The sequence below is a fragment of the Idiotropiscis lumnitzeri genome, chromosome 4 (assembly GCF_059441095.1).
Source record: "Idiotropiscis lumnitzeri isolate Australia: NSW breed Sydney's pygmy pipehorse chromosome 4, RoL_Ilum_1.0, whole genome shotgun sequence".
In the NCBI taxonomy this organism is placed as follows: domain Eukaryota; kingdom Metazoa; phylum Chordata; class Actinopteri; order Syngnathiformes; family Syngnathidae; genus Idiotropiscis; species Idiotropiscis lumnitzeri.
This window is the reverse complement of record NC_142394.1, coordinates 20,287,533-20,312,495: the sequence shown is the minus strand read 5'-3', so window position 1 is coordinate 20,312,495 and position 24,963 is coordinate 20,287,533. Positions and strand designations below refer to the sequence as shown.

At 39.3% G+C, this 24,963-nt stretch overlaps 1 protein-coding gene across 3 annotated transcripts in view; it reads left to right on the top strand.

Moving 5' to 3' along the window:
* fstl5 (follistatin-like 5) overlaps positions 1-24,963 on the top strand; it is a 108,950-nt gene that overhangs the window by 2,959 nt on the left and 81,028 nt on the right. For 2 of the 3 annotated variants that reach the window (XM_088292909.1, XM_088292910.1), the window contains exons 2-3: positions 7,671-8,058; positions 21,098-21,242. In XM_088292909.1, coding sequence (XP_088149035.1) covers positions 7,671-8,058; positions 21,098-21,242 — 533 coding nt within the window. Of the gene's footprint in view, positions 1-7,670; positions 8,059-21,097; positions 21,243-24,963 lie in introns of those variants that run through there. The other variant, XM_088292912.1, reaches the window with a different exon arrangement.

The following is a 24,963-nucleotide window of genomic DNA, read 5'->3' as shown; positions in this document are numbered from 1 at the left end:
GGCCTTCTTTGTCTATTCCATTCAAACTCGTACATTCATGCACAAATTAAATTTAAAAGAAAACTATTGAGGGAAGAAAACTATTGGGGTTTATTGTGCAGAGTCCGATGTCATGGAAAGCCAGTCACTTTTCAAAATAAAATATTTTTCAGTCTTTAATAATAAACGAACCGTAAATACTGCAACGTTATTTATTTTTTTCTTTCATCTATGTTGCCCACCGCGGCCGGTCGAAAGTGGCCTGAGGATCGCTACCGGGCCACAGCCCAGTGGTTGGGAACCACTGATATAGAAAGCCACAATCCCACTGTGCAAGTACTAAACTGAAGGACAAACCATTTTAACCTCGCTAAAACTGCCCTAAATGCACGAACTTTCATAACTCTCATTTGCTGAACGTTTTTGATGGCTTTGACTTTTGCATCTAAACTAATTGTAGAGCCGGGCTGGCAGTGGGACGACAGATCCTGTATTTTAGAAATTGGAAGAATGACAATTTTCTGGTAAGAGGATGTGCTTTCTTCCAAAATATGATGATTAAAACCTTGACATTGTCAAATACCAACGAAAAAGATTTGATCAGTCGAGGTACTGAATTTTGCTTTATTGCTTCAAACTGTTGTCTTATTGAACCAAATGGAAACATGACACACTGTCAACAATCGATGGTCGGCCACGGAGTTTTATCCAGATTCTGCTTTTATCGTGACCTAGTGTTTACCCTGATATTGTCAGGTTTTATTTTTGGGTGTTACCATTTAAAATATCGAAAATACATCCAAAACCTTTTTAAAAATGTGAAATTGTAATTAAGATCAGCAAACCATGATAAACGGTTTAGTTCCATCTGGGTCTGATCTCCCATTCGTGCATCAAAAGACTCGTGTGTAGCAGTTAATTACTGCATAGAAGTCCTGCGTGTCATTAATTCATGAAAAAAAAAAAACTCAAGACAAAAAGAAAGACATTTTACGTCTTTGTCACATAATTGTAGTTTCTGTGTTTCACCCATTCAATCAGATTCTCCTTGTTTGTGTGGGTGAAAAACAATTCAAGGTGACAGGCTGGGAATCGGATTGATGAGGTAAAATGCGGAAAGGCGAGCAACTGTTATACTGTCAAATGCTTCTCCTGTGGGTTGAAATGCTTGTAGCGCTCGCAGGCACGCCGCATATCACGAAAAAAACATGAACAAAATATGAATAGAAATGCCTCCAGTTTTTAGAGCTTTGGTATTTTTCTCTGACAGGTTGCATATAGCAGAATAAGAGCAACGTTGCAGGCTCATAATAATAATATTGCCTTTATTAGTCCCACAATGGGGAAATTCGAGATTCGAACTCAGGCCTCCTGGGGAGACTGGGTCCTGAACGCGGCGCCTTAGACCACTCGGCCATCATGACCCAGCGTCCAACCTTAGCCGATATAACAACCTGAAGCAGCCTCACCCTGAACTCTAACCCAATATAATATTTAATTTAAACACAATCCTAACCTATACTCACTCCCAGCCACACTAACAACCCTTTGCTATATGCGCAACCACTGCCACGCATTTACCGCTCAGTGATTTATGGGTTTAAAAGTAAACCCCAAACCTTACCTTAGAGTCCCCGTAAAGTGCAAAGTGCAAGTATAAATGTCTAAATTTGAAACATCGCATAATAAAAATTATATTACTAAATTACAATATTTTGTATGGTTGTGGATTACAACTATACAAAAATATCAAAGTTAAAAGATCTCAATCTGCAACTTGAGGTGTGAAAATAAAAAAAAATAGTATTGTGTACATCCGGTCGAAGCCTCTATTGGCTGTATTTACGGTGCAATATTCCACCCTGCAGTTGCGGGGGGTTTCCATGCCGCAACAACGAGGCACTCTAAAGTGCCGCCCGAAGCCACAGTCCATACGCCGGTTCTCAAGTCAGAATTTTGTGATAAAATACCCTTTCTTGATTTTCCATTTTTATCAGCTTTACATGCACACACTTACAGCCAACAACAAGGCACTCTAAAGTAAAGTAAAGAGTATCCATAGAGAAGTTGCATGTTTGGGGAGTAGACTAGCTAACTCAAATTGTTATATAGTCACACAGTGTGGTTTCAGCCACAACCCTGAAAAAAAATCAACAAAACCCAAATGGTGAAAAACTGTTTCCATGCTGTAGTTCCATAATTCAGTACTACATAGTTCCCAGTCTGCACAAAACAAAAACTAAATCTTTCAATTCACTTTAAAGGGTCTATAGCAAATAAATCCAAACTCTAACTCCCTAACCCTAACCATAGAAATCCTAAAACGACCTAACTCTCACGAGCCTAAACCTATAACTTCCCCAACCCCAACCTTTGTAATTACTCAACGATGCTATCCTAAGTGGTAACCACCCAACACCTTTACCCTACCCTAACCTCACCATCCCTAACCACCCTTTCTCATAACCTCAATCACCCTTACCTCTAACCATAACCACTCTGGCCTTCCCCAAAAACACAATAAAGTAGTTTTAGAGCTATTAGCAGTTTTCGGGGTATATCAGGCGATATACTTTAGTACTCTGAGGTTTACAATGGTTTGTCACTGGGGTTGTGGAGACTTAAGTGTTCTCTTTGGGGAGATTACACTTTAAATATAATTTTGCAGTTTGGAGGCGACACTTTTCCTCCTGAAATTCAGTACCTTGATATAAGACCCTATAGGGCGTATTAGTATAGAAATGGACGTTCCCGTGTCTCAGCCTGACCTCCATCATCAACACATTTCTTCTTGGTCACGCATCTAAATGCCAACATTTACACAACACTCTCTGAAAACAACATTAGCGCAGCCTCCGCTAGCCCACCGGGGATGCTAATCCAAACCGGATGAGACTTGTCATCACACAGTCATTTGCTATGAAAGATAACCCTCGGCCTCAGCCCCCCCACTGAGGCAAAGTCCGTGCTGAAGCTGCCATGTTCGTTTGCTTTGCATAATGAGATCTGATGGCAATATGGACAGAATGCAGGCATGCATATCAATGCTGGTTGGAAAGGTCCGCTGAGACTGCTCTCCAGTGCCGGGGATTATCCCGATGTGATCATCATTACCATCAGTTCTCAAAATTGAAAAAATTAACAATATTAGTTTGAAAATCAAAAGAAAATACAGCATTAGAATATGCTGTATAATTATTACCACCAAACCTAACATCCCGAACCTAAGTTCAACTTAATATTACTCTGAATTCCCCGAACATGAACCTAATTTGAAACCCTCCACTAACATGTTTTAACACAAATCGTAAAAATCCAAACCCTAACTCTTGGCTGCATTAAGATTCACCATTTGAGTTTTACTCATCTTTTGGGCGTGGCTAAAACACCACCAAGTGACGTTGTTGTGTGTCCGATTGATGCCACTACAATTCTTGAATTGTCACGTAAAGAAAACTGGTTGAATATTAAAGTAGAATAATTGAGTTGGGTTAGCGAGATTGCTACACCCACTCCACAAATATGCACCTCAACATCAACAGTGTGATCAGAAATCCATCAGTCTGTCGTCAACGTCCAATTGTTTCCCAGAATTTCATGCTCATTCCCACAACACCTTAATTTATCATCGTGCAGTAGCAACGCTGCAGTTAGCAGAGCTCGTTAAGTTTTCACCCCCTGCTGACTTTTTTAATAACCCATTCCACGTCTTTTCAAGTCAAAGCAAAGTTTGGATTTTTTTTTGGGTTTTTTTGCCCCACCCGCTGCGACCAGTCCAAGAACACTCCCTTTGGGAAAGTCCGTACTGTATGACTAAGCGCACTTCACAAGGTTACAGCGCTCGTTTGTCCACCGTGTTAGATCAGCGTTGACGTGTGTTGCTCTTTTGTCTTTCTGGAAGAAGTGTTTGATCGCAGTCAGGGGGGAGCTCAGATGTTCACTTTTAATCACAGAAAAGTTAAATAAATAAAAAATAAATAAATAATTTAATAAATAGTCTGAATCATTTTTAGTGGATGCTAGTCTACAGCTGTGAAACTCTTCATTTAAGCTTCAAACCCTAATTGGGCACAATAAACCCAGCTCAGAATCTTACCTTGATACCATAAGTCTGGAAGATTGAAACCCAAATTTGAAGCTCTAAACGTGTTTTAGAAGCCCCACTAGAAACTACCGTGAGTTGAAACCCCAAACCTGAATGATTGAAACCCTATGCAGCCTTTTTTTGCAACCATAACTGTCTTGAAATGCCAAATTGGATCCCTAGCCTTTGTTTGAAATCCTAAATTCATCTTGAATCTTTACTTTGAAAACCTATCTCTGGATCCTAACCCTAATTTGAAACCACAACCCAAATGTGAAGCCCTAACGCTTGCTTAAAACTCAAACCCAGTCTTGAAACTCTTCTTTAAGACCGAAATTCTGAATGACTGAAACCCTAATCGTTATTTGAAACCCCAACCGCAGTTGAAGACCCTAATTTGAAGCCCTAAGCTTGTTTTAATACTCTATTTTCAGAATCTGAATCAGAATGTCATTGTAAATTCAGTTGAAACCTCCACATTGAAACCCCTCCGCAAGATGGTTGAAACCCTATTATGAAACCCCAATCACTGTTGAAAACTCACCTTGAAACCAATTTTTACACCCTAAATCTAGGCTTCAAAACCGAATCTAATATTTGAACTCTGCCAACTGTAAAACCCTAATCTTATTTTAAACACCTACCCTGAAACTAACTTGGAAACCTTACTCTGGATGACTGTAACACTAATCTTGGCTTCAAAACCTAATTTAAAACCTTAATCCTTTCTTGAAACCATTACGCAAGAGTCACACCCTAACCTGAATCGCTACTTGAAACGCCAACCCTTGCTACCCCAGACTTGAAACCCTAATTTGTGCAATGACTTTTCCACCAATTTTTCCTCATTCACTGCCAGCATAGGTAAAACGAATTGACTTTTTGACGTATATACCCGTCAATGGGAGTGAAAAGCAGTGTGCATCATTGTAGCCATGTTGTCTTTTCAGCACTTGGTAGTGCATGATACGAGGGCGTAGACAAAGGCAAATGGCTGCTGCATTATGGATGCCCTGGTGAGTTATTCCATTAGTGCCGACTTTTCGCTGGTCCACAAAGAAAGAAAAGCTCTCAAATGCCAAACACTCAGCCGCATTGGAACATTTCAGTGGAGAAAGGCAAATGTACTAAGTACTGTATATATAGAAACACCAAAAAGCTGAGGTCATCTCTGACAGCAGTTGAAACCCTAACCTTGGCTTGAAACACTACTTTGAAACCATACGTGAATCCATTTCGTGTGAGTTGAAACCCTAACCCCGTCTTCAAACCTACTTGACTTGAAATCCTAATTTGAGAACCTAACCCTTGTCTGAAACCCTCACGCTGGTTTGAAACTCTCATTTGAAACCCTATTTGAATCATCAAGATTGCCTTGAAACCCAAACCTAGACTTGAAACCGTAACTCTAAACCCAAATATGAAACCCGAATTTGAAACCTGACACTAAACCGCTTACTGTGCCTTGAGATCCTAATCCTGTTTTCAAACCATACTTTGAAACATTAACTTGAAACCACGTTTGCTTGATATCATGATCCTTTCTTGAGACCTTAATTTGAAAACCCTCATTTGAGACCCCGGTCCTGACTTGAAATCCAGACCCCTGATTTGCAACCCAAATCCTTAACACCGATCATGCCTTCAAACCTAAACTCTACTACCTTGTCTGAAAAACCCGTTATGCTGGGTTGTTATCTTAACCCACTCACCGGGTAGCTGTGGATTTTAGACAAATTGGACCCCTTTCACCCAAAATCCGGTTAATTACTTTTGATTTGCATGTTGGGTCACATTGTCAACCCAATACGCTCTTTATAAACAACCCAGGATTGGCTCTGTCCTTCTGGACCCAGTGCTGGTTTAGCTATTTCAACCAATTTGGGTTACTTTCGACCAAACAGTTTTCAGACTCTAATCTAAAACCAGAACCCTGTCTTGAAACACTACTGTGGATTAGAACCCTTATAAAAGGTGACACGTAAGCCTGTTCACCGAGAAATCTTCACCCCCCATTACCCTCACCTCCACACTCACGCACACACAAAAAAAATGTCAGCGTCAACTTTGCATAACATCTCCTCCAATTAGCATTCGGAACGTTAACGCTTCACTTGATGTATTAGCACCGTGCGACATGTACTTGCCGCTGGTTTATAAGCCCAGATGCCACCGCGTCATCTTCTACATGCGTGAACGGAATGTCAAGGGAGAGCCTTCTTCTCCTTTTCCTCCTCCTGCGCGTTTGTCCTCCATCAGTTGCTTTCATTTGCATTTGATTGTGAGGACGCCCATACAATAGTCCGTCTGTTCGGATGGGAAGAGAAAAACAATCAGTCGCTTGTTTTGTACGTAGGTGAAGTCTTGAGGTAAGAAGTACTTGTTTGGACTTTATTCTCATAATATTCCAACTTTTTCTGGTAGATATACTACTATTTATCCATATACTTTGTTAGGGGTTGAAAATAAATATTTAAAAAAAGATTATTGTAAAATATGTGTCATAATCAATCACCCAGCCATGTATACAGTCTATTGCCCATTGGAAGTTTTTTTTTTTTTTTTTTTTACTCGGGTCGGTGAAGTATGTGCTTTAAAATAAATACAATTAAATTTTTGGCTCTCTTTGCGTACAGTTACCAAATGGGCCAGTGGTTGGGGACCAGTGATGTAGTTAAAATAAATGTTTAGTACAACAATGGGCTAAATCCAATGTATGTCAAATCGAAGAAAATGTCATGAAAGCTGATGACTTAAGTTCACTTATACAGTAGTAGCATCACCCAAGTTAAAGCACTACTTCCTATCGGAGTCTATCAATCTCTGAACCTCACTTTCTTGGACGTTGGCCCGGTACCGCATTGATGGATCTGGAAAAAGGATGAGTGCAATAATGGACTGCGTCCTAGATGTCAAAATTGGAACCGAATATTGATTTCTACCAGAAGTCATCAAAATGTTTGCCTTTCCTCTGTTCATCCTTGCACGTAACTTAAAAAAAATAGACAAGAATTGAGTGAAAACAACTTGGTCAAAAGTAACTCAAATTGGGTGAAATAGCTAACCCAATGCTGGGTCTAAAAGGGACCCTGTCATCGCAGCAAGTTGCATGCATGATATGGTCAGTGCAATTTTCACACCGGATACTGTTCATGACACAATCCACCTATTTTCCAGGGGTGGGAAATCCACCCTGACCTGGATTTGAACCCAAATCCTTGTGTCCAAAATCAGCTGTGTTATATCACCTATTCAGTCATACAGACACCACCGGCATTGCCTAAAAAGTTTACGTTAAATATACTTCAACTTCAGTACACAACTCCAAATTGACGACCAGCTTCAGTTGTTCAGCTCGCTCTAATTCAACCCAACCTGCTGTGTGAAAATAATTAACCCCAGTGAGTGGGTTAGTTTAACAACCCAGTATTTTTATTTTTTTTGTGTGTGTGTGTGTGCATGCCTACTCTTGTTCTCAGTGGCTCAATGCATGTCCACAATTTATTATTTTGATTATTTCGTGGCCATAATTTACTGTATTCAACATCATGTTTGGGGCTTTGTGATTTTCAGGCTATAATCCAACTCTTTCATTCCTCTCTCGCAGCATCCTGCTCAAGGACAGCTGGCCTGATCCGCTTGTGTCGCCCACTTCTGATTGGCTCCTTGTTCCCCCTCACCCCTCCCTCCCTCTCCCCGCGTGACTCGGCGCAAATCCCGCCGGTGGGGGTGTGCACGCGAGTGGAGGTGAGATCAGCGGATCCCAGTTTGCTGAAACACACGCGAGCGGCGCGCGGCCGAGGTGAGATCGCAAAACCGTGCTGCTTCTCGGTGGGAGCTGTCCATTCACTACCACACTGCACGGATCTCCGTTACACCGCACCGTTACTGGGGATTACCGTTTGGATTGGTGGAAGCGCTCACTTGCACTTGTTTTTATTTTGCGTGTGTGGATTACTTCTTCTTCTGGATTCTACACGTGTGGACACACACAGGTAAATACATCTTGTTTTTCTGTTTTCTTTATTTTACTTGTTAGCAGTCTCGGAAGTGAGTTTTGATGCGAATGATTTGACGTGTGTGATATTTGTGGAATATCTTCTTTTATTTGTCAACCAAATAGTTTATGTGTCTGCGTGTGAGAGGGTGGGGGCAGTAATCCTTGAGTGACACCGTTTTGCCGCAAAGGAATTAAGACTTTAATTTTTTTTATCTTGTTTTGGATGATACGTCTGCCGTGTGTGTGGGGGTCGGTGTGTGATTGTGTGCGTGTATTTGTTCGTGTGCGCGCGCGTATAAGTGCATGTGCGTGTTTTACGGGTTCACTTGATTGTTTTGATAATGTCTTATGGTTCCACGTTTCGAGAGCGTTTTAATCTTTGCAGCAGATGCTAGTTGAAGTGTGTGTGTCTGTGCGTGGAGAGTTTAAAGCAGATTAACTTCTCGTGGACAATAACATACTATGTAGGAGCCCTATCAGGGTCATAATGAATTATGTAAAGTGTTGCCTTGAGATATGAAATTAATTCCTTTTGTGACGATGCTCCTACGGCAAAACACTCAGATATTCAAATAATCTTTCCCCATTTAAATGAATGGAAATGCCATTAATTCGTTCCAGTCTCACCATAAAGACAACAAACATTTTGGAATGTGTTTTTTTTTAATTAAAATGATAATGGCAATTTATGGTATCATATTTTATAAAATCATAGTGATAACATAATTGAGAATTTAAAGAATTAAAAGACTAACGTATACATAATGATTAAATCATTGTGATTCCTACAAGTGCATTATTTAGCCACAGGGTGGAGGTGTGCCATGCAGGTAAACGAAAAATCGTATCACTAAACTACTGTAAATGACTAAATCAGTTTTTTTGGGAGGGGGGGGCTTAAGGCAAAAATATTATTTCTATGAGTATTACATAGTCATTCTACATGTGTTGCTGCACCGTTTGTGTGAAAATATTTGCCATGTATTGGCTGGAAGACAGATGGGATGGCTCCAGCACCACTGTGAACCTCGTTAGGAGAAGTGGCTCAGATAATGGATGGAAGGATGTTTGTTACCATTAAGCTAAACAGTCTAACGCAAAGGAGCATTGAAAAGCAATGGAATTGGTTTAAACACACAATGTGTAATTCTCTTGGTGTTATTTTTATATTGAGAATAAACTTCAACTGGGAGTGGCATTAAAGAGGTTAAACCATTCCAAATAATAGACAGTGTTAAAAACTAAAAAAAAAAGCCTACTAGAACATCAACATTTTATTTAAAGTTAATCAGAGTCACCTTAAATGGTGACAGGTGTGTACTGACGCCCTTATACTGTGTATACAATAAACACAAAAACCTGGCATTTGAACAGGGGTATGTACACTTTTTATATTGACTGCAACATAGTCGTTCTCAAATACAATGCAATAAAGTAGAGTAGTCGCGTTCTTGAAAGTAATTCTACTGCAAGTCATTGTAACATTATGCAGCGTTTGAACATTAACACTGTGCCTCTTTATAGGAAAATTGTACAAAAAAGTTCAATACAACTGAACTTTATTTGGGCAATGATTCTTTCAAGTACCACCGGAGTACCACGAGTGGCACACCTATTACACTTTGAGACTCACTGAACACACATTTTAACGCCTGCGATTTGGCACCTTCGTAAAACATTTCCCTTGTTGCATTTCCACACACATCTGGCATTTGATGGTGCACGTTTGAGCAGCAGCGAGTAGCAATTGATGACCCCCCAACCTCATCTTTTAAGTCCTCTTCCATCTGCCAAAAAAGAGCCCTGACATGGAGCTGATGTTCATCCATCCTTGACTTAGAAAATGCGCCTTGTTCGTCTGTCTCTATTAAACAAGTTTTTGGCAATAACAATCCAACAATCCATTCAGAGTTCCATCTTGGCGTGGAGTGCGGAAGGTCACGCTTCAGAAATTAGTTTGAAGACAAAAAGCCTCAGATTAGGGTTGATCCTCTGAGCAAGCGAGTATAGGAAATACAACCTAAAAACAGGACAGCGCAAGATACATGTTTATTAAAAAAATCTCATAAACTATTATCTTAAAAATGTTCAATATCACTGGTGAGCTATTTTTAGAACAGACCTGTGGACTACTCATGTTTTCCTTGGGGCTAACTAGTACCCACTGGAACCAATTTTTTTTTTTTTTTTTTTTTTTTAAGGACAATGCGCAGAGCAAAAAGGCATCCATTTTTGCGTCTTTTGCATCTTTCTCCCTCCGTCTTCCGCCATGCACGACTCGCCCCCCCCTCTCTAAACTTAAAAAAGGTGGGGCATTTACTCAATTCTGCAAGTAGCCAATCATATTGAGCCCTGCTAAATGGTTCCCTCAAAAAAGAAAAGAGGCACTTATTACCAGTGACAGCCAGTATAAGCGATTATTAAAACCTTGATATTTTTTATTACACCCATGGAAAACCGAGTCACTGACGGTGTAGTGCTACACTTGCCTGATTTGTGTGCAGGCAGTGTGGGATCGGTTCCTACTCAGTGACGGTATCTGTGTTTGCCCTATGACTGGCTGGCGGCCACTTCATGTGATTGATGACACGTGCAAACACGCATGGAAAACCGTCAAACCGATACTCGCCCCATGCCTATACAATACCTATACATACTCCGAATATGAGTCCCTAAACTTGTCCAATTGTCAACATGCTGGCATTTCATCTTTATCTTCTACTTAAAAGCTGTGCTGAGCTCACTGCATCATATAGGGATCTGTTAGTTTTTACAATATTTTACAAAACGGAATTTCATATACAAGCTGGGCTCTTTCACGCCTACCCGTTGAAAAATGTATTTGACCAAAACAGCACAGTTGCAGTTAGTGGTTGGATTCCACTTGAATAGAAATGTCCGACCCATTGAAGGAGTTAATAGCACGTAGAAAGAAGCTCATGTAGTATCTGCTGAATCTGCCTTGTTGACTAAGTCTACCGGGGGGACAAAACTGTTAAAGGTGGCATCCAGAGCGGTGTAACAACAACCCAAAAATAGAACCCGACAAGAATGTAAAAGAGACAAAAAAACTGGGAGGCAATGGACTCAGATTTTGAGCGATCCCGTCCTATTAATACAATATTTACATGCTAATCATCCAATTAGAGGTGTTTGATGCGCTGCTGGTGAGCACCGTGTCCAGGTAAAAGGTCTGAAGGGACAATTCTTCCAGCAAATAGTGTGTAAACACAACTCGGCAGGCCTATTAAAAAGTGCACAAAGTTGCACCGCTGGAGTCGTTTGCGCTGTAATGAGTGCGGCGTTCCCCCCCTTGGCTGGAAGCGCGGGCGAATGTGTGGATTTAGGCAATCCAAAAGTGGAGGAAATGTAATTAAAGCTGCCTGCAGTGATACATTTACATTTCTATGACTATGAAGCTTTTGACAAGCGAGTTCAGTCTGGCTTTGGAGCATGTAGAGTTGAGTTGTAAGAGTTTGGTGCTTTATGCCGAGTCATGAAAATTTGCCGCCATGCTCTGCCTGGTTTGAATATTTGCAATTTTGAGTCACCCGTCCGTCACATGTACATGGTTCAAAATGGGATGTAACAAAATTTTACCGACAAATTCATCTTTGAAGGACTTCAACAAATTAGCCTATTATGGCGGCTTCAAACCAAAATGTCATACCTCCTTTGTCTTTTTCTGCATGGCCAGTTGAGAGTTTTTTTGTGGGTCTGCTCATGCTAGACATGCCTACTAAATTCCATGTTGCTAAGTGAAACTGGTTTGAGGGGCTGGATTTTTTATTATAATATTTTTTTTTTTATGTGACATGGCTTCTTGAGACTTTTTCATGCGTTTACTCATTATATACATGCCCACCAAATTCTACATCGAGAAGCGAAACAGTCTTCTGAGGCAGAATTTTCAAAACATTCCAAAAGTGTTATCTAGTTTTTGCTGATGCTCTTACAGTGGTAATTTGCGATAATGACAAAGAATCGAAGCAATTTCGGCCAAGCTTTTACAACGCACGTTTAACATACATATTTTAAACGTTGACATTTTCACGACGTGACCACATGATGCTTTTTATGCATCTTCAGGTCACTGCGACCAGTAATCCAATTGTCACTCTAAAAGCTTTTTAAATTGAACATTCTTGACGTTTTTTCTTTTTCTTTTTTATGGCTCATCCATAAGATTTTCATTTCACGGTAGAGTAAGCAGAAAATGCTTTGTGGAGAATGTTGCTGTTGGACCATATTTCCTCTCATGACTAATAAATCTTTCACAAAGCGCTTGAACAGCTTGAAACGGCGAGCTGACTGTAAACAACAGCTTTTGTTTTGGTAATAACTACAAAAAACTGACACATGAATGCCGGCTGAGCTTTGGAGCAGTTCCACACTACTACTGTTGTCCGCAATTAAAGGCATCTAAACATTAGGACCCGCTAAAGATTCTAATCCAGATCTCGAGCCAATATGGGCGCCGTATTAAAAATGTATTGCTGTCTCGTCTTCATGGATCACATCCAGGTTAAATTTTGACTGCAGTGTTGGAATTGAGATGTTTCATCAGACGTTTACTAACTCATTGATGGCTAAAGACGTTAAAATAAATAAATAAAAATAAATAAATATATATATATATATATATATATATATATATATATTTTTTTTTTATTTATTTATTTATTTTTTCTGGTAGTGAATGAGGTCAGCATGAGAAATTTTATTTTCTGCGGAGCTAAATTTCAAAAGAAGAAAAACAAATTAAATACACATAAACTGATTTATCAGGACTTTAAATTCTGGCCGGGATGTTTCACTCAACCCAAATGCAAAATTTTAGGTGTTATGAAATTTCCAGCGAAGAAAAAGTCTGACCTTACACTGGCCTACTTTTTCAAACAAGACTAAAGTATGGTGGCCCCAGAGGGCTAAAAAAGATCAATACTAGTTGAAGATCTCTGTGCTCCATACCAAATAGGGTGCAAATATTTGACAACTCACTTGTGATTTCTTCAACCTTTCCCAAACTTTTTAAGTGGTGCACTACCTTTGACACCCCCGGGGAATCTCTGACCCTCATTTGTTGTGAGCGTGCTCATCCATGTTGAGGAACAGTCAGGTGTTACAGCATCTTTGTGTGTATGCGCCGTGTTTGGACAGAACACACTCGGAGTGTTGCTGTGCTAACACGCCGCCGATAGCGAAGACGCCTTGAATCGTCATAGCGTGAATAATAGCTTTGAGCTATCTAGCGGGGGAGTCACACGAGGGGTACGCGTTCTTGCATGCATGTATGAGTTTGATGTGCGAGACCCCCCGCTGGCCCTGGCCTCTTGCTCCTGTTTTTTTCCACCTTCTCCTACGTCTCAGTTGGCTCATTTTCTACCTTTGCTAAATTACTTTGTGAAAAAGTGAGAGTTGTCTTTTGTTGATTTATTCATGTAGAAAGGCTTTTAGGATCTCAGTCTATCTGTCAGTCAGAGAGAGAAAGAACAGTTTGTTGCTCCCGTTCTCCTCATGGAATCTCACTAGCTCATGCGCTATGGAATAGAGAACAAATTGGAAGAATTCCCGCTCCTCTCTGCTCCTGTGAGCTTTTTATCCTTTACCGTCCCAATGCTATGTTTCAAGTTAAGTAGACTCCCATCCTGTGGGAATCCCGCGCGATTCCCATAACCCGCGGAATTCCCGAAAAAAAGAAAAAGTCTTGTTTACACGTCGCAATTAAATGTGACAGTATATAATTGGGTGCTTTGCGAGCCTTGTGACAAGCTTGTGTGTGACGTGTGGGTGTGTCTGTGCTTGCTTGAGGAAGAAAGCGATGACGGAGAGGTGCAGATATACTGGAGTGGCGAGCGAGGAAATGAGAGACAAATGTAGAGAAAAAGTTGAGGAGTGTATAAAATCAAGCGAGGCTGCAGGTATACCACTGCTAGCGTGTTATTGAGTTTAAGGGTTCACATTTGCCATCTAAAAATGTGTGTACGTGTAGAACTCTTAATGTTGATGTGTGTGAGAGACAGTGATCCCGTGAGTGCACCGTGCAGTGTGCATGTGAATAACAGGCCTTTTTGCAAGTTTCGATACAAGAGTTACTTTAGTCAATGATTTGTTGACAGAAAACTAATATTATCAAATATTTATGGAGTGACATGATGCCCCCCCCCCCCCCCACCCTTTTGGGGCATGCCCGGCATGACAGCTTCGTTCTATTTTGCCAGGGCAACAAATGCGCTCCAAAGCTGTTCAGAATCCATGTTTCGTCCGCAGAAAACCTTGACAGAATTTGACATACATGAGGGATCCCATCCGAAGTCAACACGCCTGGGAAGGGATGTACTGGTATGGCACTTGTGCAAAACAGTCGGCCGAACTGTATTGCGCCTTTGCACATCGGGGAATCGGCAGACTTCACCATGGCCCGTCACACATACTGTGAGAATATTTTGCAAGACTAATAGTCAGAAAAGAAATGATCAACATCATGGTGTGCTGCAGTGAGTTTCAGGCAATCGGGGCCGTCATGCTTGCCAAGAACATCGTATAAATATTAGTTGCGGTCAATCAGGGTGCGAAATATTAGATGGCGCAACATTGTAAAAAATTAATGTGGCTTTCCTTAGAAAAGTAATCTAACATAATTAAAAAAGAAATCAGCTTTTTAGGTTCCATCTTTTATGACATGGGGTCAAATTTTAGAAGGCATAATATATGTCAAATTTAATCTAACACTTAATGGGAGGGCTGACACTCCTGAAACACAACTATTTGAATACAAGAAGGAAAAAAAAATGTAATTTTTTTGTAAAATGTCGCCTTTAAGTCAATGGACTCCAGTTTCATGTACACTGCTCACATGAGGTCCAAGTGAGGTCATGTCTCCAGCCCTCGCACGCACCGGCCGTGTCACCATTGAGGCTTCAGAGGAAGGTGATGAGAATGTGGTCGGTCGGTTGGGGTCACGAGAGTTCATGGCGCTCAATAAGCGCTTGGCTAATGAGCTTATGATGACTTTCCGAGGGGACGGACGGCATTGTTCTCAGTACTTCTGTAGTGATGGAAAGTTCTGAATTTTTTTTCATACGTAAATGTTGCCTCAATGATGTTTAAGTCACACCATTTTTTTGTTTACTGTTATAGTGGACAGTTACATTTTCTCATTTTGCTTCTGCAATGATGGACAGTTTTTTTTTTTTTTTTTTCAATTTTTCACCTTGCAGCTTTGATGGACAGTGATGTAATGTTCTTGTTTTTCAGTTTGATATCTGCGATGATTGGCATTTACGACATGCCTTGTATTTTAGATTTATTTTTGTGATGGGAGTTATGAAATGACTTTATTTCTTCAGAGGTGTTTTATAATAAAGTAATATTTTTTTAATTACATTTTGCTGCCATTACATAACCCTTTTTTTTTTTTAATTGTAACATTATGACTTTTCAGATAAAAAAAATTAAATTCCAATGTAATTTCAGGGTACACATGGGTAAGTTAGGTTTAATTGGCGCTGGAATTATAAGGTAGTCCTCCCGTGTAAGTATGTGTCATATTTTGGTAAGTCACTTTGTGGAGACACAAGGCACCTCCGGCCCCGTGCCCTCCACCATGTTGTCACACTCAGCCAGAGGGGGGTCTGACGTGGCCATTAATATGCCGAGCATGGCCGGCCGGGACCAACTTTGACCACACTTGCCTTCCACTAGACTTCTCAAACTATTTCCACTGAGCACCACCTAAAAACACTTCACTCTCCAAGTTACGCCATTATGACCACCATTATTCCACAGTATACACAGTTTTAACATTGACGATAAAAAATGTACTTAAATGCTATATAATTACACATAAAAGTTTAATAAAAATTGGACCTAATTTGCATTTCTTACAGATGAATTCGATGAAATATATTTGACCTAATTTGAATGAATGCAATACTCTTACTATTATTTTTTTTTTTAAAGATCGAGCCTCTGTTAAATTATCTGAACATTTAATTGAGTGATTCTTCTGCTTACTGCAAGCGGCAGCCCGCATTTCCTCTCACTTTGAGAATCACTGCACTCAAATCTCAGTCTCACCAACAAGCACGGATTTGGGCGAGAGCCAAAATAAACATTGGACAGCAATTTTAATAAAGTGAGGAAACATTTCTGGGTTCTAATTGGGGAGAATTGGCTGACAGCTGAGTGTTCTCTGTGGAGGACAGAGGAAAATAGGTTGCACTGAGGAAATGACTGTTGCATTTTGGATGGGATATTATTGCAAATTAATCTGGTGCTGACATTATGAGTTAATCCCTTCAAATTTGAACACGATTCATTTGAGCCTGAGCATGCTTTATGCAAAGAAAAATTGGCCGGGCAGCAGCACTCAGAAGTTTTTGAAAATCCAGCCCCTGAAGCCAGTTTCACTGAACCTGACATTTAATAGGCATGTCAATCACGAGGAGAAGCACACAAATGTCTCAAGAAGCCATTCTGCGTTAAAGTGGCCATTTTCGAGTCATTTTGACCATTTCCAGGGGTCTTTCAAAGAAACCCACTGTGAGAAAATGTGCCTCATCGCTACCCAATTTTCACATTGCGACTAACTTGACAAATGGTGAACATGAAATTTGGTAGGGCTACAATGAGTCGATCCATAAAATCATTCAAAAAGCCATGCCTGAAAAGACACAGGAAGTTTTCCATTTTCTGTCGACGGGAACATTTAAGGGTCATTTTTGCCATTTCCAGAAGCCCTTCAAAGGCAACCTTGTCAAAGATATTTTTTCCCCAACTTTTTGAACCCCATAAATTAGACAGATGGACACAGCAAACTTGTGAAACATTTAAGTTTCCCTGATGGTATGTGAGCTGAGCAAGGCAGCCAAGTTTAACTTTTAGTGTATCCTAGAAGTCTTTTAAAAGTCACCTCCATAAGCCAGTTTGACTTAGTATAAAAGCATTTGTTCTGTCATAAGTGAACCCACCAAAAAATTCTCAAGAATACATACGTCAAAAGAAACGGGGAGTCAACCATGAAAAATTGCTTAGAATTTGAATTTTTATCACAAGGCAGCCAATTTTACTACTTTAGGTAACAATTCCCGCAATGCCTCCAAAACTCACAAAACAACATGAAATTTTGGTAGGCATATTTTTCACGACGAGACCCCCCAAAAAAATCATTTTCCGTTTGAGCACTCAAGTCTAATTCAGTCAATTTTGCCCATTCCCAGGAGGTCCTCAAAGATGAACTTGTCCAAATTATTTCGTTACCAAATACTCACCATATATACAAGACTGAACTGTCAATCCCTTGATTTTTCCTCATTGTTTCTCGTAAATACAGTAGATGACAGTGAACTATGTACAATTTAGCTAAAATGATGGCAAAGCAGTTAGGAAGGAATGTCGAGAAAAGCGCACATGCAAAAAAATGAGGACAGTCATTTACCGGATGACTTTCAATTCACAGCTTTCTTTTGAGAAGATGAATTCGGGCATCTCTATGGACAACACGAGGCCCTCACGGAAGCACTAACCCGGGGCTAATGGTTTCACCTGTAGGTTCGGATGTGATTTGAACCTAAATGTAGCTCCTGGCAGTAATACGACAGGCCTTTTTGAGACTGTTCATACCTGTGTTGTGAAAAAAACCAAAGAAAACGCACAATCCTAGAAATGTTTGAATTCCAAATTGTATTGCCTCCGGAGCAAACTTGAAAGGTTCTGCTGTCTTAAACTGTGTGTGCACGTGCAAGTGTTTGTGTGTTTATCAGCCCAACAGCGGCTTCATTAATAAGTCATTCAACACAAAGAGATTGATTGGGCCGCTGCCAGGAGACGATACGGAAGGCAAAAAGTAATCCGGCTCGCTTTTATCCTCGCAACTGCGGCTCCAGCGAGGCGGAGAAGAAGCAGATGCATGGGCCGCTCCCGACGGGGAGGGATGCCAGGAAATGGAACGCGACCGGTGGTTGATAAAGGTGCTAGTCGGTCAGGCGAGCAGGGAACTTTCTCATTTTCCCGCAAGCAATCCCCAGAAAACTTTGAATTATTGTTCTCAATATTCTGTCTTTTTGAAGATAAGAGCAAAATTAAAATATATCTTTTAAGTAAAACTTTAAGTGTAAACCGTTGCACTAATAGAGTTATAATGAGAATCTTTTTTCGTCTTTCCAAATGTTGTACTATTAAAAACTTTATTAAAAAAACTATAATACATAATCGTTATTATTTTATACTTTTTTAAATTACATTAAAATTGCATATGGTATACCAAGACAAATCAAGCTACTATACTCTTTAAATATATATAATACAATTAATATAGTATTTTATAACCCTGTATTGAATTATTTGTTATTATTTGGTATTATTTTATCTTTTTATTTTGAAATTGAAAATAATATATAATTTAACATCATTGCAAGTTTATGTTCTTGTAATAATTCTAATAGTTTAGAATACAATTTTGCCTACTTTTCATTTTTATACATCATAATAGATATTTTTATGCAGCATACTTTAATTGGAATATTTTGAATATCTAATAAAAATGCATTTTTTAATCAAATAAAAATTTAAATTTTAAATAATTTTTATTTAATTGAATATTCCATTTTAAATTGAGTTTTTATTGCCTTGATTTCAAACGTGTGTAATTTTAGCAACATACTATCCATACATCCATTTTATTTTATTTTATTTTTTTACAGCACATACTTAGTTCAGGATTGACAGTGGACAGGAGTTTATATCCCAGCAGACTCTACCCTGGACTGGTTGCAGTCCATCACAGATGGGGTCTTGAAAAATTTGGAGACAAAACAAAATAGCAAAATAGTTGTTTATTTCTGAAATAAAACAATTCAGAATTTCTCACGTTGGACTTCAAATGTTAATTCCCAGTTAGTGGCAGATTATCGCAGCACCTTGAACACTTCCCCCTTCAGAGACGCCACTTAATGACTAGCGCTGTGAATGTTTTAAGACTCCAGCAGCAAATTAGCTCACATCATATATTACCTCTTTTTTGTTGCTGTTGTTGTTGTCGTTACTTAATTGCCTTTTTTTGAAGCTCGTCCTTTTCCTTAATTCCATGCTAATTAGCGACCATGTAGCAAGGATGCCACTTCCCAGTCGGCGGGTGTCTAGGGATGGGTGTGGAAGGCGATACTATTGGGCTTTTTTCCAAGCTCTTGATGGAGAAATTGCTAAGCACTAACGAAAAGTTTGTATGTGTCGCTTTCATCAATAAACTCGATATGAGATGTCCGAATGTGGTATGGGAATTTCGATTATGTTAATTCTGGTGAGAGAGATGGAGAAAGTTGGCTAAAGTGGCACAATTAAGGTTAGTTTGACTCTTGTCGGCGTGACATTTATTAGCCTTTAGCAACAATATCACAATTGCTGTGTCATTTTCAGTGACAATCAATCATTGGTGCAAAGTGGCAACTATCAGTGTGAGGTATGAAAAAAAACAACATCTCAGCACATACAACATAAAAAGAAATACAACAGAACTCAAACGAACATGTGGGAGAGATGTCGGGGGAGGCGTTACAGCGTAGTTTAACCCTGAAAGTGAGTGATATTTTTACAAGATCACAATTTCCGTGTTGTGATCAATTTAATGTGTCATAAATCAATATTGTGTAAAGTAAGTAAACATTGTTTTCTGACATGTCGATTATTGCTCTAATGATGCATAGAGATTAGTTTACCCATGTTTCTCGATAAAGCCATTGTGCAATAATTGATCCATTGGAAGAAAAAGGTGGTGGGAAAACATGTCCACTCGAGATGAGGCGTTTTAAAAAAAAAAAAAATTGTAGGTTGCGATGGAAGTGAAGAAATTCTGCTCAAGTTGCAATAATGTTGTTTTTTTTTTTTTTTTTTTGGAACTTTTGTTATCTTGACCAGCAATATTTTCCAGTAATCACGATTCCTGTCGTTTTAATTCACGATAAATCATCAGTACAAAACAGGATTAATAATAATAATAATATTGATATTACGTCCTCATAAGTCCATGTGGTTTTCAATGATTGGGCAATCACGATATTGTTATACATCCTGCCATGTGACCCTGAACCTAGCCTTTTAAATGATATCAAGATACAGTGATTGTGCAATGATTGATATACTGGAGGGAAGCAAGGGGTGGGTAAAACATCAAATATCCCTATCATGGCTATTTTTTTTTTCTGATACAGTATGTTGATAATCACACAATGACTGTACAAGTATGAGGATATTACCATTGGCAACGTGTATAAGCCTTATATTTGCTAACGCTACCATTGATATCAAGATACAGAAAATTCATTGTATCCAGTTCAACTAAACAAACACTGATTAGACATTGCAGTAACAGTCGGTTTTGGAGTAAATGTTGACTCAATCATCGTTATTACAGTATATATATTTTTTGTGCCAGTTTCTGGTGGCATTCTAGTCAATTTTCTCATGAAAAATGATGTGACTTAGCTCATTAAAGGTTGGGAAACACTTTACCAGACAGATGGGAGGCCTAAATTATGACAGTTGTGACTTTCCATCGTAAGGTGTGAGCAGATGTTGGCAAAAAATTTGCATGCTCGCCATGAAGCATGAAACACAAGTGTGAGAAAATATCCTTCGCCGCGAGTGTGTCTGGCTGACATGTAATGCGACATGACATTTGTTCCCCATTATTAATAAGCTTTTGTTTCACACTTGTTGCCACATTATTTTGCTTCAGCGTATTAACTAATGGAGCGGTTCTCCGAGGACAAGTTGAAAGTGAATTCTTTGATTACTCGTATGAATAAACATGTTTGCTCCCGATTGCTGAATCTAGGCCTCATTAAGTCGTAAAGGCCTTGCTGTAATTGTCTTAATCCATCGTCTCGATGTCTTCTCCCAATCTTCATCTCCTGGTGACGCGTCTATTTCCTCGTATGTGATTCAAACGTAGATCTAATCTCCGGGACCGGATTGATAGGCTTGCCTTAAAACGGTGACGTTGGTAATTACGTGTTGTTTTGTTTTTTCCCCAACAGGAGAAGACCAATGTCGGCGGCCAGTTGGTGGTCAGCGGCCATTTTACTGGCAGTGTTGGCAGCTTTCTACGTAGACGGGAGGCCCAATGATGACGAGCGATACGGGTCGCAGTCCTATCAGCCAATCCTGAGATTCCGACATAAGGTATTGTTTTTTTTGTTTTTTTCTCGTTTGTACAATCAATTAAAACACGAAGCGATCCACTTAGCGAATGATCTGATGGGTCACGTCAGCGGTTGCAACCGTATACAGCCGTTTCGATGCAGCTCCACAAGTGCAACGATCCTGCATGTTTGAGATGTTTCTGTCCTCCAACACACCTAGTTCAAACGATCAGGATGATTACCAGGCTCCTGCGGAGCTTGCTGATGAGCTGATCATTTGAATCAGGTGTGTTGGAAGGGGAGAAACGTCTCAGATATGCAGGATAGTAGCCCTCGAGTACCTCGAGTTGGATAACCGTGCAGTTTCTGATTGGTTAGTTTTATTCATGTCGTAATAAGTTAAGAAATAATTATAAAAAATGAATTTAGAGAAATATTTGGTTTCAATGAGGGCTGATTTCCCACCCCAAAACATTTAAATATATGACAAAGTGTTTTTATCGCTGCAAGCTACACGTTAAAATAAGAAAAACATTTCTGCCAATTGTACATGACAATTTTACTTTTTCTTAAAACAAGTGAATAGTACCTACTAATGTCTCACAATTAAACTACGTATACCTGTAGAAATATGGCATTTCTTTTCTCTTTCAAGATCTTACTCAGAACCGTCAATAAATTCTCAGCAACACAATTGCTCGCAACAAAAACTGCCAAGTCAGAGAAATATCTTCTCAAACAAAGAGCACGCATATTTTGCCATGATTTTAAAATGTGGTTAGAATTTAGTTTGTGCCGTCATCACTTTTCTCAGCACAAACACAAATCATCACAAGGTCAACAATGGATTTTTCTCGGAGGAGAGCAAAAGCAGCAGAGTGGACGTTAAAATAGCAGAAAAGACAGCACACTTATAAATAACAGGAAAAAGATTAGAGTGCTGTTTTGAGAGTTTCTGTACATTTCCATGAAAATAAAACCCACATAGATTTGTCAAACCTACTCTTTATGAGTCAGACGATAACGTGGAAGAAAGACAACAGAAGTTCACAATGCTCATCCATTTCTGTGACTTTCAACAAATTATAACTTTCTCAGTTTCTTATTCATGGTGACAGCAGGCGAGGCAAGCATTCAAACTGATCCTTTTTGCGCGTTAACAAACGACAACAAAAGGATAAATGTTCTGCTTTTGTCTCGCTGAATAGTAGTGTCATCGCTCATCGGAAGTCAAATCAATCAAAGGAATAAATGTGCAGCTTGGACAGAACTGCTGAGTCATTACTTTTCTCAGCACAAATATAAATCGGAAGCTAGAATAATGGATTTTTTTTTTTTTTTTGCAACGGAATCCGAGGCATCATCGCTGTTGTTCAAATACAGTTGTGCTTTGAAATATGTGCTTTGAAATATGAATTTGCCATTCAGGGAACAAAAGACTTTGATCTCAAATCATCTTTCCCAGCGAAATTAATTTAAATACCGTTAATTCATTTGACCCTCTCCTCGCCCCCCATTTTTTTTTTCAAATATCCGTTGCATAGTAAGTTAGATTTTTTTTGTTTGATTTTTTTTTTATGTGGATTTGTCAAAAGCTAGCATCAACATAAAAAAACATTCATATCTAACTTAATAGTTTGTGGCGTTGCTCATTGGATGTTACATCAATCAAGGGAGAAAACTTGCACCTCTGACACAACTACTGCGTCATTACTATGCTCATCACAAATCGAACGCTAAATGTTGGACTTTTTCTGCAAGATGATCAAAAGAAGCATCATAGCCGTCATTAAAATTCCTCCAAATCTAAAGGAACCAGGCAAGACCTAATTGATTTCTACTCTTCTCCAAAACAGTTTCCATCCAGAAACTACAAGTAGATTTGTCGAGTATTCTAGTTATGAGGCATGCCCCAGCTTGTACTTGCAAAACAAACCAGAAAAAAAAGCAAATATCTGCTTTTATCTCACTTAATAGCGGTGCCGTTGTTCATTGGATTCCACATCAATCAAAGGGAAAAAAATGTGCGTCTTGGACAGGACTCTTGTATCATTAGTCTTCACCGTCCTGACAAAAAAGTCGGATGCTAAATATTACACTCTGTCTCCAAGAGGATCAAAAGCAGCAAGGAAAAAAACTGATTTAAAATCAATGCTGAAAGATTAGACTGTCATTTATGAGAGATTTTGCCCTTTTCCAAACTGTTTGCATCCAAAAATCCATATGGAGTTGGTAAACATAGTCATTATGTGGCGTCCACTCACCAAAGATGCCCGCAACAACAATTAAAAAAGTATGTCAATAGCAGTCCTGACTCAGATCGGAAGATAAATATTGAAATTTTGTTATAAGAGAATTTAAAGAAAATTAAGATCAAAGATGAAAGAGTAGATTGTGTGATTTTTTTTATTTATTTTTATCCCTTTTCCCCAAAACGTGCATGACAAAATCTATGTGGATTTCTCAAACATAGTCATTAAGCAGCATAAATTTATTTATGCTTGGTAAGAAGGCTAGGAACAACAACAATTAAAAAAAAGAAAAAGAAAAAGTTTTTATCCTGCTTAAAAGCAGTCTCATCATTCATTGGATACTACGTCAATCTTTTTTCAGTCCAGACACATATTAGAAGTTAAATAGTCAATTTTTTTTTTAGATAGAGAATTACAAAACACAGGGAAATATTACAATTAAAATAAAAAAAAAAAGATCATCTTGTGCTCTCTAAAGATGCAAGCAATAACAACAAAAAAGTTTGTATCCCACATAATAACAGTCCCAACAGTCATTTTATCATACATCAAAAGAAAAAATGCACGGCTCGGACATAACTCTTGTTTCATTACTTTTCCCGATCTTGACATATATCGGGAGCTAAGCATTGACCCTTTTTTTTCAAAGAGAATTAAAAACCGGAACTTCAAAACCAACCCAGAAAAAAAGTAATTTCAACACTTTAGATTCCTCGAACGTAGTGTAAATCCAGTTTGTGCTCACTAAAGTTTGTAACAACCACAAGAAAAATCTGTATCGATCTCATTTAATAGCAGTGCCATTCCTCACTACAAGCAACATCAATCAAAAGAAAAAAATGTGCGCCTGTGACAGGTCCACTCAGTCATTACTTTTTGCCGTTCAGAAGTTAAATGTTGGACTTTCTGGTATGAGATAAAACCCACACTGCAACCGCATGCTTAACACGGGAGAAATCTTATATTGTTGTTTTTTGGTGAATTCCTTCCCCTTTATCAACAGTTTCCATCAAAAAATCACACCCCTCGTTTTCTTCCAATCATACCGTTTGGGCCACGTTTTCATCAAAACATCATGCGATGATGTCAACGCACAAACAAAATGGAGTCAAAAGGCCAGCCGCGTGCTTTGGCAAAGCCCCGCCGTCGGCCGGCCGTGCCGCATTGGTTGGGCTACACGGCTAATCCAGATTAACATGGGCTGAGTGGGGATGGCAAAGGAGTGGTGGAGGGTGGTGGGGGTTCAGAGCCGTGAGGGAGAAGAGGATTGTGATGAAGAGGCCAAACAACAAGACTGAAATGCAAATAGTCCTCTCCATCATGCAATGTTGTCGACCAACTTGCTTTGTACATATTTCGATCAGTCTCAGCAAGAAGCCAATTGGTTTCAAAAGGTATATGGCAAAAGATAGTCGGTAAAAATCATTAGGTGGGCTTGTTACATCTTAGCATTCATAGGATTTGATTGTTTTGATCAGTTTTGTGGACAAAACGCGCCGGGTTGTCGGT